Below are 16,016 nucleotides of genomic sequence, written 5' to 3'. Positions count from 1 at the left end.
CCTTTCAATTTGCTACATGAGATACTAAATGTAAATGTGCTGAGACAGCAAATGAGTTTTGAATCCTACCTGGTTTAATGCAATGTGGGTGGGTTACAACAGGACTGGGGCTTTAAAGCCAGACTTCTGGTGCCAGGAACCCAATGTACACACTAAATACATTTAGGTTTACTTTGCATTTGCACTTTAGATACAAAGTCTGTATTCCTGGCAGTATTGCCTTCTTTAAAAAAATCTATTTTTTACAACACTGACTTACAGGGGGTTTCATACAGTGTTTCTGCTCAGGATGAGCCTGCAGTGCAATAGATAGGAGAATCTCCTGGGTGGCCCTGGTTGGGTGCCAGTAAATTAACCCTGTTCTCCCAGCTGTTACAGCTTTTATATCTACTAATCTGCCAGATAGCTTGGAAGTGACCTGGGGTCCGTACACCCTCCTGCAGGATGGTGCAGGGGGGGTTAAGACCCTCCATGACAGCACTGAGGATGTTTGCAGTGCTGCATCCTCCAAGCAGCTCACTCACACCACCCCCTCTGTCCCCACCTAATCCAAAGGATGTGCTAAAGGCTAAATGTGCATCACCTGGCAGTGACAGTCTGATCTGAAGTGAGGCTGTTGCTGGAAAGGACTATGAAAAGTCTTTTGCTGTAAATCAGAATCCCTCACACTGAATCCTGCCACACCTGCCCTGTGCCCTGAAACACTGACAAAAATGAACTGCTTATAACATCCACACCAAGAAAAGAGATGTCTTGTCAGTAAGTCAGAAAAAGAATATATTTCTCAGAGGTTTTTTGACACTGATGTATTTTCCTTAATCCTCCCCAGGATATTAGAGGCATTTTAGGCTGAGGGATCTCAATATCAGCCAACATCTAACCTTGGGGGAACTTAACTGGGCCCATGTCAAGATCTGGGATGGGGAGACTCTTCACTTTCTGCCTTAGCTTTTGTGCCCAATGGCTTTTAAACCTATTTTTGAGATCTGAGAGCTCTGTGTGTCCTTTCAGTTCCCTCTGGAGTAACACGACAGCGCTGACCCTCCTGCCTTTGCAGTCGGGATCAGACGAACAGAAAGTCGAGCTGTCCCAATGCACACTTTGCTTTGCACTGAGATCTTTCAAGTCAGCTTAGATGTGCAGATTCGAGTCACAAGATCGTTCCTTTAAAAAGCAGGTAACTGATCTTGAGCCACAGATTGAGTCGAGATCTCATGGGCAAAGATATTCCTGGAATCCAAAGAGGACACATTTTGCTTCCTCGTATTCCTGAGGAAAACGTCTCTTTTGTGACACATTTGAAGAGTCATTTTTGACATGTTTAACTTTCATATTTTTGGAAAAAATTATTCTCATGGAGTGAATAATCCTCTTAGGACAATTGGAGGTACCATCAGCTTGATTTTTAGTATATTTTTGGGTTTAAGTGTATAGGAAATTACCTGTGAAATTGCCAGGAATCTAATTCAGGTAGCAAAGAATCCACTTTAGGTAGGCAGAGGTCATTAAGTTTCCAGCCAAGGTTTACACGTGCCTGCTCCAAGCTCGCTGGAAATGTGGCTGCTGCAAGGATCAGGATCCTTCCTGAAGGTCCCAGCTGGCAGCAGGTGCTCAGAACCAAAATGCATCAGTTGGGCAGCCCGTGCAAGGAGAGGAATGGCAGGATCATGGCTTTAGAGCCAGACTTCTGGTGTGGAGAACCAAATACACACCCTAAATAGGTTTAGGCTTACTTTGCACCTCCTACCACTGCCAGCCTGGTTCTGGAGGCAGCACACTGTGGTCAGGGCACTCACACCTGCTCCTTGGGGAGCGAGCAGCTTCTTTTGGTTTAGCCTCATCCAGGAGGAAGGTGGTTGGGATGCTGCTGGACTGCTCCGCATGGCAAACCAAGTGTGGTAAGTGGGGGTCACTGGGAGACCCGTGTCACAAGTGCTGCTGGTCTGGACTGAAATGGGAGAAGCACCTGGGAACTGCCTTGGGAGGTTTGCCACGTGATAATTTGCTGTTACAAGTTGGGATTCTTTTAAATTCAGATGAGTCTCCTCATTTGACCATCATGAGGACGTGCATTGTGACTTGCTGTCCTTGCAGAGCCCATTCCCTGCAGAATCCCTGGATGGAAACAGTGACCTGCCAGTGTCTGGGGTTTCCCCTGTATGAGTCTCTGGGCATTTATCTCCCTCAGCACCTTGGAGTCCTGGGAGACAGAGCTGTGCCCCTGAAGGGGTGTCCTAATAAACACTGGCTTTCAGCAGTGATTTGCTACCTGAGTAAACACGTCTGTGTTGTCAGTATAATGTCACTCTAAGAACTCGAGCCATCAGTGCCACAACCCCTCTCTTTGACTGGCACAAGTCCATTGATAGCAGAAAAGAAGCCCTTCTGCACATGGGTGAGCTGTTGTGCCCTCATAGAGTCTTAACAGCATTGCTTTATGCACCATGAGGGCCCTACCCTACAGCCATTTCTGCTGGCAAGAGGTGTCATCCAATGCTGCCCATGTAATGAAAGTGATTGCCAGAAGTTTATGATTCTGTTAATCATTGTATTTTAGGAATGCCAGTCAGCATTAACACTGTATGCAGTGGGTATGCACAGATGCAAAATGCATCAGGTTGCTGTCTCAGAATGACCTTTTTGCCTTGGATTTTCTATGACTTTGAGTGACCTTGAATGACTCAGAGACCACTGATTTCCAGAGCGTCACTTAATGCACATTTGACTCTGGATTAATGCAGGGACAGGTTCATAGAGGAGCTGGACACCACGTGGTCTGAGGCAGTTAATGGGTGCCTGGTGGACTTGTAGTGGTATCCAGAACAAATCCCTGTGTCTTAATACTGTCCCCCTGCCTTTTTTTGATGCAGCTTCCACATTTTGTAGAACCACACAATGGTTTGGTTTGGGATGGACCTTAAAGCCCATCCTGTTCCACTCCCTGCCAAGGCAGGGACACCTTGCACTAGACCAGGTTCCCCCAAACCTCATCCAACCTGGCCTTGAACGCTCCCAGGATTGGGCCATCCACAACTTTCAGTACATGATCCACAACTTTTAATACAGTTTAACACATGAATAAACAGATTCTCATTGCCTCACAAAGTTCCTGGTGCTTTGTACATGAAAAATGCTATATAAACACTATCTGTATCTGTTTATGTGTTTCTCTTCACCAAATGAATGTTGTCTTTGTACAATAAGAAGCTGAAATCATTTATTGCTTCAGTCTGAGGAAGTTCATGTCCTGCCTGCAGCAGGCTGATTTAAAAAAATTTATATGACAAAGCACAGTAATAAGTTTGGATTCCTGTAAGATTCTGGTTTGCCAGATGAGACAACTCTAACTGAAAGCCTTTGAAGGGAGACGTCCTTTGACCATTCAGTATTTATATAAAATATTGACAATGAGACTATCAGATTCTTCTCTTAATGTACTTATAAATATTTGGATCTTTCATATTTCTTAAGAAATATTGTGCCATTTTGTCTTCCCTTTGCCATAGAACGAGGAGGTTATTAAAATGAAAAACTGCCTTTTACCCTGTAGTGTCTTGGTGGGGAAGATTATTTGTGCATATTTTCCTTGCTGGTGAGCTGGTGTATATTATATAAAGTGCTGTACTGTGGTGGTGATTCCCGTGTTTTGTTGCTTTGCTACGACTTCTTCATTCCCTTCCAGCTTCACAGATAAATTTATATCGCTTCTGACAGCTTAAAATGTTATATCCTTATTAACCTTTAAATTTACGCTTTAAACTGGCCTTGTGGGATTGCATATGGAATGATTTAGATGACGCTTGAGAAAATTTTCTTATCCAATAACTAGTTTGAATAGTTATTCTATATTCATTATGAGATTGTGTTACTGCAAGGAAAGTTGTTACCACTTGTAGTGTTGCTGGGGAACAGGAAACGATAATGTTAATGCTCGTTAGTGGAGTTGTTATGGAAAGGAGAAATAGAAAATAATTTTTATTTTCTGCCTTCCACAGTATATTGAAATCCATGGAGTTTGCACCATCTGAAAGCTCTGGTGGGCAGGTACTGAACCTACTTCTGTTGTCTTACTTACTTCAGCAGTTCAGTTAATTAACAAAGATTGTGTCTTGCAATTCCTTGGTGTTGGCATCGGCAGTTTCCTGTTGATGTTGAGACATATGGGTCGATCATTGTTTTTCCTGATGTTTTCTTATGAAAAAAGCTGAACTGAACATTTTTTGCCTGTTAATTTCTTTTAAGTGGACAAGGACAAAGTGATGTTTCAGCTGTGCTGGACTGAATAACCAAAATGTTGTGAAGTTGAGTCATTTAAAGATACTAGAAGTGGTTACAGGCAGTACGCTGAGCAAGGACTTCAGCATTTTAAAGTATTTATTAGCCTTGAAAATAATGTTCACAAAAGAAAACAAACCTTTGAGTACTGAGAAAGCTCTGATATTCCAGAAAATTAATCTTAATTCAGTTTAAAGGTTATGAATTAAAGTCCTGCTTCTGAAATCTGAACTGAATATCGATATCCTTGGATTAATTTTCTCTGAGTTTTTAATGATCAAGGGTTAGATATTGAGGGGAAGGTAAATAGCAGGTTTCTGTGGCTTTCTATTTTTGGACCAACTGTTTCTGCTGAAACACAGCATGTCAAGGAAATGCTTAACTTGGGTCAGTTGACCTAGAAGGAATAATATAATCTCAACTCCTGTTTTAATCAGATTAAAAGAAGTCTACAGCTTTTAAACTGAAAGTGTGCCAGGACCATTTAAAAATAAGTAGGATTAAGAAAATGTTCCGTTACACATCTCAAAATAATGCAGAATTGATGAATGATTTACAGTGGAAATTAAACAGCGAATCTCTTCCATGGCTCATGTCAGAGCCCGGAGTGATTCCCGCAAATCCACACACAGTGAACTCCCTCCCTGCGTCCAGAGAGGAGTCGAGCCCTTGTGGGTTTTTTTATTTTATTTCTGAAATCCTTTTCAGTGCCTGAGTGAGCCTCTCAATGCTCTTAGAAACAAACCTCCCACTCTGGTTCCCTTTAGGATGCATCCAAACCGCTGGAGGTGCTGCTGCTGGAGAAGAACCGCTCGCTGCAGTCGGAGAACGCCACTCTGCGCATCACCAACAGCGACCTGAGCGGTAGGTTGACACGATTTTTGGCTGTTCTGGTTCACTTGCTGTCTCGTGACGGGTGGGAGGGCTGAGTGAGAGCTGAGTGTCTGAGCTAATGCATGGCAGAAGGATTAAGAAGCAACAGGAACACTGAATAGCACTGGATTTCTGTAGTTTTATAGGCTGGATAATAAAGTAAAACTTGGAGAGCTCAGAGATGTCTATAAAGGTTGAGGAAGAGGCATTACAGGCTGTACCCAGTGGTGGCGTCTGAGGCTGTTGTCTGTTTTGGGAACAAATCCGTGGCACCAGAAGTCTCTTCCCCTCCCTCTCCCCCAGTGTTATGCACAATGTTTGCATGTAGAACATAACCTTCCTGTCTGATACACTTGGATGTGCCACCAGCAGGTCAGCTTGGGAAAACAAAGTCCTTTCTTTTTGGCGAAGCGTGTTTGCCGTTCCGCTTTCCTAATGTGGGCTTTTACATCTTGTGTGCACATTTTTTAAATGGCAAGTCATGGAATTTCCAGATACTCGAATGCTTATGGTTTTTGCAGCTGGAAGAAAGTTAAAAGTTGCCACTGGCCCTGGGATTACTGAATTCTGAAGTGTTTTATGACTTTTAGCTGAGTGATCTTGGTGCATCCACCTAATGGTGATTCCTTTATTCAAATTGGTTTGTTCCAAAATGTAAATGTTTGCTGCATTTGGGTTCAGTCAGGTCCAATGAGTCATGTCTTGAATGAGAGACAACAAAGAGACTTGCTGTCTGTAACTGCATTTATTTAACTGTATAACTGCACTTCATGTAACTGTTCTAGTGTTAATGTCTGTAAGGGGGATTCTCCAGGCTGCAACATACAAGAAAGGTGCAAACATGAAATGCATGTTGTTTGTTTTGGGGGCCTTGTTTGGCTTAAAAAATTTCAATTATGGAAAAAAACCAAAAACAAACAAACAAAAAACCAACCCAACCACAAAAACAAATAAAACCAAACCAAACCAAAACTCCCACCGCCACTTCATTGGCCTGTGTCAATCTGCACTTTTTTTTTTTCCCTTTGCGGGGCAAACTTTGCATTTTTTTTTTCATCTTGGTTTTTCCCTCTTTGACCCCCCATAATGCATTATGTTTGACCTTCCTTGTAGGGTCAGCCAGGAGAAAAGGGAAAGACCAGCCTGAGAGTCAGCGTCCTGCAACCTTGCCGGCCTCCCCTCCTTCCCAGTTGCTCCGCAACGCGGGGGAGCAGGCTTCCAATACTAATGGTACACACCAGTTCTCACCAACGGGTTTAAGTCAAGACTTTTTCAGCTCATCCCTGGCGAGCCCCAGCTTACCCCTGGCCTCCACAGGAAAATTTGCACTAAACTCTCTCCTCCAGCGACAGCTAATGCAGTCCTTCTACTCCAAGGCAATGCAGGAAGCAGGAAGCACAAGCATGATTTTTCCAACAGGTCCATACAGCACAAACTCCATATCTTCCCAAAGTCCATTACAACAAAGCCCGGATGTAAATGGCATGGCCCCGTCTCCCAGCCAGTCAGAAAGTGCTGGGAGCATCTCTGAAGGCGAGGAGATAGACACGGCCGAAATTGCACGTCAGGTGAAAGAGCAGTTGATCAAGCACAATATTGGACAGCGGATATTTGGACATTATGTGTTGGGACTGTCGCAAGGGTCTGTGAGTGAGATCCTGGCCCGGCCAAAGCCATGGAATAAACTGACTGTGAGAGGCAAGGAGCCATTTCATAAGATGAAGCAGTTCCTCTCGGACGAGCAGAACATCTTGGCTCTTCGCAGCATCCAGGGTAGACAAAGAGGTAAGTGCTCTCCTGCCCAGGGTCTCGCCCCGATCCTCCTCTTAGTTCCAAATGTTTCGAATCGGAAGCTTCCCCTCGTGGGGAGGTTTGTGCGTTGCTGCTGTTCTCACCCAAATCAGGTGTCAGGTACAGAAAGTTCAGCTTTGCAGCGCTCAAGCAGGTTAGTATCTTTGCATATGCTTTTTTTAGATGCTGGCTTGTGCCTGTCAGCAGGAGCAAGCAGCAGGGGCACTCACATCCCTCGCTTCCCAAGAGCTCCGTGTCGGAGCTAAATACGGAGTGAAAAGGGTCAGCAGCTACTCGGGGTATCAGCCCTCAGAAATACTCGCAAATTTTTATTTGGGGTTGTTTACTGAGACCAGGCTTTTGTTGTGTCTTGTGTGATTATGTTCCTTTTCCCCAAAGTGTTGTGACAAAATAGGGTAGGTGATGCATGAGATGAGTAATTAAAACACAATTTCAGTTTAAAGCAGCTTTGCATATTTAAGGCAGCGATTTTAAGAGGTAACATGCATTTCATTGTGATTTATCTTAAGACTGAGATTTACATTTAGAGAAACTGAAAAGTAAGTTGTTTACAGTCAAGAAATATTGGAAAGGACAGGCAGGGTTTTCCTAGATTTTGTTTAATTGGAAGCACACACTGTTAGATTTATAATCTGTTCTTCCTTTTGATGATTGTACTTGAGGGGATTATCTGCCCATCTTTAACCTCTTCATTTTTGGTATCTCTAGACATTTATTTATATCTGTCTAATCTCCTTTCCGAACATAGCTGTAATCTTTATTAACAAATCAGCCAGCCTTGCTTCTTCCCAAGTAGCCAGTTCCTCCGGCTCAGGCAGGGCCCCGAGGGGCCAGGAGAGCTCAGGGACAGGCTGCCAGCTCCTCATGTCACAGCCCATGATGTCAGAGCAACCATCCCCTGATTGTTTTGTTCTTACCAAACTTGTTTTTCAACAGAGAATCCAGGCCAGAACCTGAACAGACTATTTCAGGAAGTACCGAAACGAAGAAATGGGTCTGAAGGTACGTCACAGGCAGGTGTTTTTCTTTGCAGTCAATCCCTAGGAAGTGGAGTGTGCTTTTAGCTGTGTGTTTTCCTTAAAACTGTGCAGTTTGATTCTGGCCTGGAATCTGATAGAAAAACAGACAGTAAGTATAAAACAAACCATGGGTTAGATGAACACTTTGCTTTTTCTAATTCTGCTGCTGCTGTACTAACGTAACCCTGTTTGGATAGTTCTTCCACTCCCATCCTCTCTGCGTATGCAGATAAAAAGAGATAAGTGATAGAAGTGGCTTTATAAAATCACCTGATCTATTGAAATGCTCTCTTTGCTGTTCTTGTGATTTTGGAGGGAGAAAGTTGCACAGTTACACCAACAATCATATACTGCTTCTGCTCTTAATTTACTTCTTTCTTCTCATGGGGCTTATGCTGACAAATTCCACTTTATTACACTGTTAAATTAGTGTGATGCTTGGCTCAGTATTGTATATGAGAAAGACAAGATAAGTGAACATCAGATTGATAAATTATCACTGAACAGGAAGTCTGAACATTTTTCTTTGTTATAGATTAGGTTGCAGAATATTTCTTTTAGTAAGAGGAGGAAGAAGAAAAAACTAAAGCAGGGACCCCAAAAGTCGGTAGTTATTTTGACTCCAGTCATAAATTATCTAGCTCACTTACCAACAGTAATCTCATAATGAAAAATGCAGTTAAGTGCAGTAGCATTCGTGGTTTTCCCTCCTTTTCTTCCCCTTAGAGGTTAAAAAAGAAAGAAAAAAAAACCAAAGCAAAACCAAACACTCAGCTCTTACCTGGAGAGTACTTCAAATGGTATCTGCATTTAAGTGACTCTTTCTCTTCATGTATTAACCTCTAGAAAGTTAAAAATTAGTTTTATCTGGTTACTTTTTAATTCTGTTTGGTGCTGAATGTATGTATACTCATCCTACTTTGCCTAGCAGCTGATGCCATTTTTAAGTTGATTCTTGGGCTTATGTTTTTTAGCTTTCTTCCTTTCCCTTCTTTTCCCTTCTGTTTCCTCTCCCCCTCCAAAAATAAAAAAAAAATAGAAAAGGAAAGAGAATAGATCTATCTGTGTTGCCATAGAAAAGGAATATATGACCACTAGTTCTTCTTCTGATGTTCTCACCATTCCAGGGCAGCTAGAGGCAGGCACAGTGAGGATATTTTTATTTTATTATGTTAATACATTTTTGGTGGTGTAAAAGCCCTGTGTAAGCTGTCCTCAGGTTGTGCTGGCCGTGGTATCAGTATATCCAGTGTGTCTTTGTGTTACAAAAACAACCAGATAGAAGTTTTCCTGGTGTCATTAGTTCTGTTTTCCTCTCCAGGTAATATAACCACAAGAATCCGAACCACAGAGACTGGCTCAGATGAAGCCATCAAATCCATTCTCGAACAAGCCAAAAGGGAGCTGCAAGTACAGAAAACAGGTACGGCCTCATTTTGTCTCTGGCTCCTTCTACTTCAGAATTTAATTAAAACAATTGCCATGAGCTTTTTGGTCAGTTAATTATATCCTTAAAACCTTCAGCGTAGGTTTGAAGAGGTTTTTTTGAGGGGTTTTATTATTATTTATTGGAGTTGTTTCTGTCTCTACGACATCCCAGGTTAAGGTCACACGTGTCACGGCGTGGTGGGGTCTCTGCTCTGCTCCCCAGGGAGCAACACTGTGGGATTTCTGAGCACCTTTATCCCTGTGCAGAGCTCTGCCTTCTTTGCAGCCCTCCAGGCCTGCAGGGGCACCTACAGAATCCTTTCCTCTCCCAGTTTGCTCCTGGGAAAAGGAATGAGCTCTTACTTTCTCTTTTCTCTCTGACTCAGGCCCCAGGGACAGAACTGCTGGGAGAGGGAACTGATGGATTTGTCGGGGTGAAGGTCATGCTCTAGACAGCAATTACCATTCACACAGCACCACTGTACATCCTGTACCCAGATTATTATATAGGCAGACTCAGTTCTGACTGTTAGATGACTTTATTTTTGGTTACAGAATGTATTCAGTGAATGAACTGGCAAATCCTTTCCCAAAAAATCCATAGTTAAACATTTTGTCCTGAGAAAAGTTTAATTTCTCATTGTATGCTGTCATGTAATTAACATTTCTTCTGTTCCATAGCCCTCCCAGCTTTAAAAGAGTTCCTAGTACTGCTAAGGGGCTGAAGTGGAAATTACTGTGCAATTCTTATGTTTTATGTTTTTTAAAGTAAATACTGATTTACGGTTTTGGATATTTGTCTTTTCATTGAAAACTGAGTTAATCTCATGGCAGAATATAAAAGACTAGTTAATATATGACCTAAATATTATGACCTTATACGAGAAATTGTTGCATAGAGAAAAATAAGGGCTATGTGCAGGAAACTGCAAGCATGTTATTCAGTAACATGTTTCATCTGAGAACCTCAGACTTCCTTTCAAATATTAATTCATCCTCAAAACTCCCTATGAAACCAGCAGATAAAACAGAAGAGAGAGTCTCACTGTCTTTTTTTTTCCCATTTCTTAGCTTTTCATGTATTTTATAGTGCGTGACAGGAAGGAATGTAGGGAGGCAAATTCAGAAATGGATTCAGATGAGGCATAATATTACCAGAGTAATACCCAGCGTGTTTCAAATCTTATTTCACTCTGAGGCCACTTGCAGTGGGAGGGTTCCCTGCTCCTACCTAGTGCTTCACTTTCCCTGTTCTCTGTAGAGTAGCTTTCAGAGGAATTGGTTTTCAAGCACTGGGGACCTCAGTGGAGACAGACTTAAATAGAAGCAGATGCCATTGCAAAAACCTCCTGGCTCTGCAGAGATAATTCCCCACCCACGTTCCAGTCTCTGCTCACCCCCGACTGCTGCAGCACAGCCACCCAATTCCTGATACCCCATGGAATGCTGCATTTGGGGGTTATCTCTGCTGAAAGCACCCGTGGCTCCATCCCAGAGCTCTGGATAAGGCAGAGGGTGATGACCAGGTGTCAGCCTGGCTTTGGTAGAGCCGTTTATGTCAGTGGTTGAGACCATGGAACAAGAAAACGGGAAGCAGGAGCATATTTAGCTTGTCAAATGAAATGATGATGATCTCTTGCTAAAGTTCTGGCTTTGTTGTAATCTGTGTGTTATGTTTGTGGAGTTAAAAGGACTCACCTTATTTATACTGTAAGAGGGTATTAATAGTCTGTCCAGGTGAATGCAGCTGTGTTCAGTTCTGAGTGTGTGTTAGATTCATTTGTGGAGAAAGAGAGAAGTGAAAGGTTAAATAACTCTGTAAATACAACTGTAAAATGTTATTGACCACTTGGGCGTGGGGGAGGAAGAGGTGAAGGCTTGATTTTCAAAGGCATTTATTTGAAAATTTTTACAATGGTGGAAGTGCAAGTGATCCCAGACTTGTGCAGCTGAGTCTGTGCATGCAAACATCCAGCACTTTGGCAACTATCAAAATTTTCCAGTGAAGGACTTTGGAAATCTTACCTTATTTTGAAAAGTGCAAATCTTTGCTTAGTGAAAACTCCTCCCTCCCATCCTGAAATGTATTTCAGCCCCTTTTTTTTTTGTCTGTCAGGGAACTGTTTACAGTAGCACGTGTTGAATTATAAAGCATATTCCTGTGTTGCATTTAGTCTTTTGGTTGTTTTTCATAGCTGAGCCGGCTCAGCCGCCTTCTGCCTCTAGCAGTGGCAATTCTGATGATGCTATTCGATCCATTCTGCAACAAGCCCGACGGGAAATGGAGGCACAGCAGGCTGCCCTTGAACCTGCCTTAAAAACACCACCTTTATCTCAAGCTGACATTTCTATCCTGTCCCCCAAACTAGTGTCTACACCTGCAATGTCTTCGGTTTCCAGCTATTCTCCTTTGGCCATATCCCTGAAGAAACATTCATCTGTCACTGATTCCAGTATCTCTGCATTGCAGAACCTCTCTGGGCTCAAAAAGGAGCCTCAGGAGGCACCTGTTTTAGAGCTTCATGGAATAAGTGATTCTGCCCAGGGTATGTTGAGGCATGTTAAAAATGAGTTGGGACGTGGTGGTGTTTGGAAGGACCATTGGTGGAATACTGTGCAGCATGAGAGAAGAAATGCAGCTCTTCCCGAAGATGTAAAAGTTGAGGAAGCCAGTGGTGGAAAAGAAAAGGTCAGCAATCAGACTAGGCCAGATCGTAGCCAGCTCCAAGGACCGTCTTCTTCCGAGTATTGGAAAGAGTGGCCAAACGCGGAATCTCCGTACTCCCAGAGTTCCGAATTGAGCATGACTGGGGCGAGTCGCAGTGAGACACCACAGAATAGCCCCCTCCCTTCATCCCCTATCGTGTCCTTGTCCAAGCCATCCAAACCTTCGGTTCCTCCACTGACACCCGAGCAGTATGAGATTTATATGTACCAGGAGGTGGATACGATAGAGCTAACGCGGCAGGTCAAGGAAAAGCTAGCAAAGAATGGCATCTGCCAAAGGATCTTTGGGGAAAAGGTAAAACAAGTGGTTCTCTCTTGTGTTGTCAATGTGCCTGCTGCTCCTTAACGTGTGTGCCGAGCCCCGCTTAGCGGAGGGGGATGTGCCACTTGTGTCTTAAGGAAAAATGTTTTTGCTTCGGGTGTTAAATATTCAAAATGAGCTCGCAAAGGAAAGCGTTAGTTTCCCTGTGTGTTTGGGAATTGCAGGGGTTTTTGTACAGAGGTTGGCTTCAGCCACTTGGAATTAGAGATGGGGCCCCGAGATTAGAAACCTTGAAAGCTGAAGCAAACATTATTGAGGCTCAGTATTTCGTGCTTAATGTAATGAACTCGTGGAATACTTGAGCAATACCATTGTCGCTGACTGGAGAGTCTTAAATTTGGTACAAGTGAAGATTATGGACACAAGAGCATTTTTCCTTTCATTTTTCCTTTTTTTTTTTTTTTTTTTTAAATTATTTGGAAATATGCATGGGGGTATTTAAACAAACACATGGAAAATCCCCTAACTTTTCTTAGCCTGAAGTCAGGAATTCACATTTCTTATAGCTGGTGCTTGGTATCTCAGTGTGCTCTGAGACACTTTTGAGCAATGTTTGAGTACAGATACGCGATGCACGATAAGGCTCCCTGAAGTTCTCACGCTGTGGGCCCTAAGCCTTGAGCACGTGGGATTTTGAGGGTCCCTGACCACCTGAAAACCCCTCCCAGGCTGTAAGAAGTGTTGGACGTTTGCTGTTTCTTCTTCCTACAAAGAATTGAATCAATGTAATAGTATAATGGGAACTGGCATCGCACTATTACCTCCTCACTAAGATGTAAAATGAAAAGCCTGACCTCTCAGGGTCGTTAAAGATCCCGTGGCAGCTTTCATTAAGTATGATTTTTAACTCCTCTACCTGTGTTGAATTCCGAGCAAGTAATTGCATTCTGCCTGTCTGAAATCCCCCCTCCACTGCAGTCGGCTGTATTCTTAAATATTTACTTACGTGCAGCAGCCGTTGCTACAGGTGAAAACACACATCGTTATAATTCATACCCCAAAAATCAACCAAATATAGGCCTAGTCTCAAAAGTCCCAATTATTTTTGTTTGAGAACAAAATACATGCCAATCATTGCCTGTTTTATCTGCCTGTGTGTGCCTGGACTCGGTGTTTTTCCTGTTAAAACTGATGAAACTATCTGACACGAAATATGAAAAGCATGCAAATCCCGCACCAGCCTGCTGCTGTCCTGATCCTGCAGGAAAAAAAAACCCCATGTTCCAGAAGGAAACACGGCAGGGGAAAAAAAAAAAAAAAAAAAAAGGCATTTCCATCTGAGTATCTACAGATGTCATTTTGCAGTTTTTCTGATTGTCCACACAAAACCAATTCGAGCGATGCAGTAGAAGGAACCCAAAATGACTTAAATGACCCCCTTTCCACTTCCAGTGTGTTAACGTGCCGTTCTTGGTTGCTTCACTTCAGGTATTGGGGCTGTCCCAAGGAAGTGTCAGTGACATGCTCTCCAGGCCAAAGCCATGGAGTAAATTGACCCAAAAAGGCCGAGAACCATTTATTCGTATGCAGCTCTGGTTGAATGGTGAGCTGGGACAGTGTGTCCTGCCCGCACAAGGGCAGCAACAAGGACAAGGTAATTAAAATTCCACTATGTTGTTTGAGTTGAGGAGGAGGAAATCTTCTTTTTTTTTTTTCTTTTTCTTTTTTTCTTTTTGAAATTTGCAGTAAGCCAGCCTTGCACCAGTGCTGGCCCAGGCCTTGTGGAAGTGGCAGCATCCACCCTGGCAGCCCAGCCAGTCCCTAAGGGAACGTGCTGGGAATGTTTATGAACAAAGCACTCGTTTATGCGTAATTGATAAGCAGCAGTTATCAAGTTCCTAATTAGGGTGATATTATCTAGGCATGAATATGAGACGTAATTCCAAAAATTTTGGCCAAAGAGCTGGAAAATGTTGCGTGCTGTTTCCTAGGGCTGCATAGGGGATTTGGATTGCCCCAGGGAGAATATCGATTGCTGTCTCAGGAGGTGAGCTAGGAGAGCTAAGCTCTAAAGGGGGAATGCTGCATTGCAATTGCACTTTTATTGTGGCTGTCTCTTACCCTAATTCCCACTGGCACAGAAAAGCCAGGCTGGAGTCTGGCCTCGGTCGTACCTTTATATGCCACTGAGTTAACTGAGCAGAGAGCCCTTGCCAAGATCAGTTTGCTATTTGTTGAGCCTGCTTACTGTTTAGTTTGTGGTTTGGCATCTCCTTTTATTGTTCCCTGATTTTCCTCTCCTCTCTTATCTAGTCCTTCACTCTGTGACATCATTACAGGATTCCCTACAGCAGGGATGTGCAAGCTCAGGTAATCAGCTGGTTTCAATGATTTGCTCTGAAATAATTCTCTGTGCTTTTGTTACATTTCGTTTGCTTTGATGCCGAGAGGTTTCTCACATTGTGTTGTGTCATACAGGAGTCCCTTCAATTTTTTTATTAATGCAGTTAATTCCTCCTTCTCTCCTTGTTGCTATGGCAGAGGTAGGGAGTACACATATTTAGCTGCATATATTAGGTAAAGAGACTCTGTGTGATCTTGGAGATCATTGGCTCAGTAGGGGTGGTTTTTTTTGCCATAGTTCAGCTTATCAGTGTGACATGTGACAATGGCTGTAAAACAAGCCCTTGGTTTGTAATGTGATCCACATACTGCAGCTGCCTCACTCGCTGGTAGGTTTTTTTCCACTTTCCTTTGCACAGAATCTGCTTTGTTAATTCCAAGGTAGGGAACACACCACGTTAATGGCTTTTTCAAGCTTCGTTAAATATTCCAAGCTGACCTTTTTTTTTGTTTCCTCCTTTCCATTAAAAAAAAAAAAAAAAAAGCAGATGCAGCAAAGCTGAGTGTCAGAGAAGTGAGTGGCTAAAGGTTTTAGAAGATGGCCACGGGATGGGAGGGAGGCTGGAACAGACCAGAACAGCTGTGTTCCTGCTGTTGGATACCAAACTCTACCCACACAGACTTTCACCAATGATATGCTTCACTGACACAAACCACTCAGGCTGTTTTGTACTCTAGAAAAATACTCGTGCCCTTACAGCCAGTGCCCTGTGTTGGAGAACTGCTGCATTTCAGGATACAGAGGGGGATGATTTGTGCTCTTTTTCCACCTTTCTGCTATTCTGAAACACTCTTTTTTTTCTGCAGCTTGCTGGCTTTACTCTTAATATCCAAACCAAACTGCTTTTCCTCTCTACTGGGAAACTATTTTGCATTCTAAAGGATTTTACTGGAAGAAAATCCGTGGTGATATTCAGTCCACGTTTTTCTTAAGAAGAGCAGTTGAAAATAAACAGATAAAAGCAAGAAAAAAAAAAATGCCCCCAGTAAAAACAAGCCATGAAAACAAAACCAAAATGTGAGAAAATGATTTGCAATCATAGGGCTATTGTTACTTATTGCCAGGCATTTAGGGAACATGGAAATTTCCTGTGATGGTTCGTTAAAAACATGCCATTGACTACTTTTTTTTGTAGCATCAATACCGTGCAAGAGTAAAGTGTCACAGTTAGAAACGCCTCAGACAGCGTGGAAAATATGAGTAATTAATTGTAGCC

General features: G+C 42.8%; 1 protein-coding gene across 7 annotated transcripts in view; it reads left to right on the top strand.

The window, feature by feature from the left end:
- The window catches only part of CUX1 (cut like homeobox 1), a 266,951-nt gene that overhangs the window by 189,893 nt on the left and 61,042 nt on the right, over positions 1–16,016 (top strand). Inside the window, exons 13-20 of one of the 7 annotated variants that reach the window (XM_050322109.1) lie at positions 3,996–4,044; positions 5,043–5,139; positions 6,568–6,933; positions 7,897–7,962; positions 9,301–9,402; positions 11,603–12,429; positions 13,885–14,050; positions 14,710–14,766. In XM_050322109.1, the coding sequence (XP_050178066.1) occupies positions 3,996–4,044; positions 5,043–5,139; positions 6,568–6,933; positions 7,897–7,962; positions 9,301–9,402; positions 11,603–12,429; positions 13,885–14,050; positions 14,710–14,766 (1,730 nt within the window). Of the gene's footprint in view, positions 1–3,995; positions 4,045–5,042; positions 5,140–6,261; positions 6,934–7,896; positions 7,963–9,300; positions 9,403–11,602; positions 12,430–13,884; positions 14,051–14,709; positions 14,767–16,016 lie in introns of all 7 variants that reach the window. The other 6 variants (XM_050322106.1, XM_050322108.1, XM_050322107.1 and 3 more) reach the window with 6 other exon arrangements.

This window comes from Myiozetetes cayanensis, unplaced genomic scaffold, assembly GCF_022539395.1.
Source record: "Myiozetetes cayanensis isolate MyiCay16 unplaced genomic scaffold, myiCay2020 scf27, whole genome shotgun sequence".
Classification (NCBI taxonomy): domain Eukaryota; kingdom Metazoa; phylum Chordata; class Aves; order Passeriformes; family Tyrannidae; genus Myiozetetes; species Myiozetetes cayanensis.
This window is presented reverse-complemented; position numbering and strand designations above follow the sequence as displayed.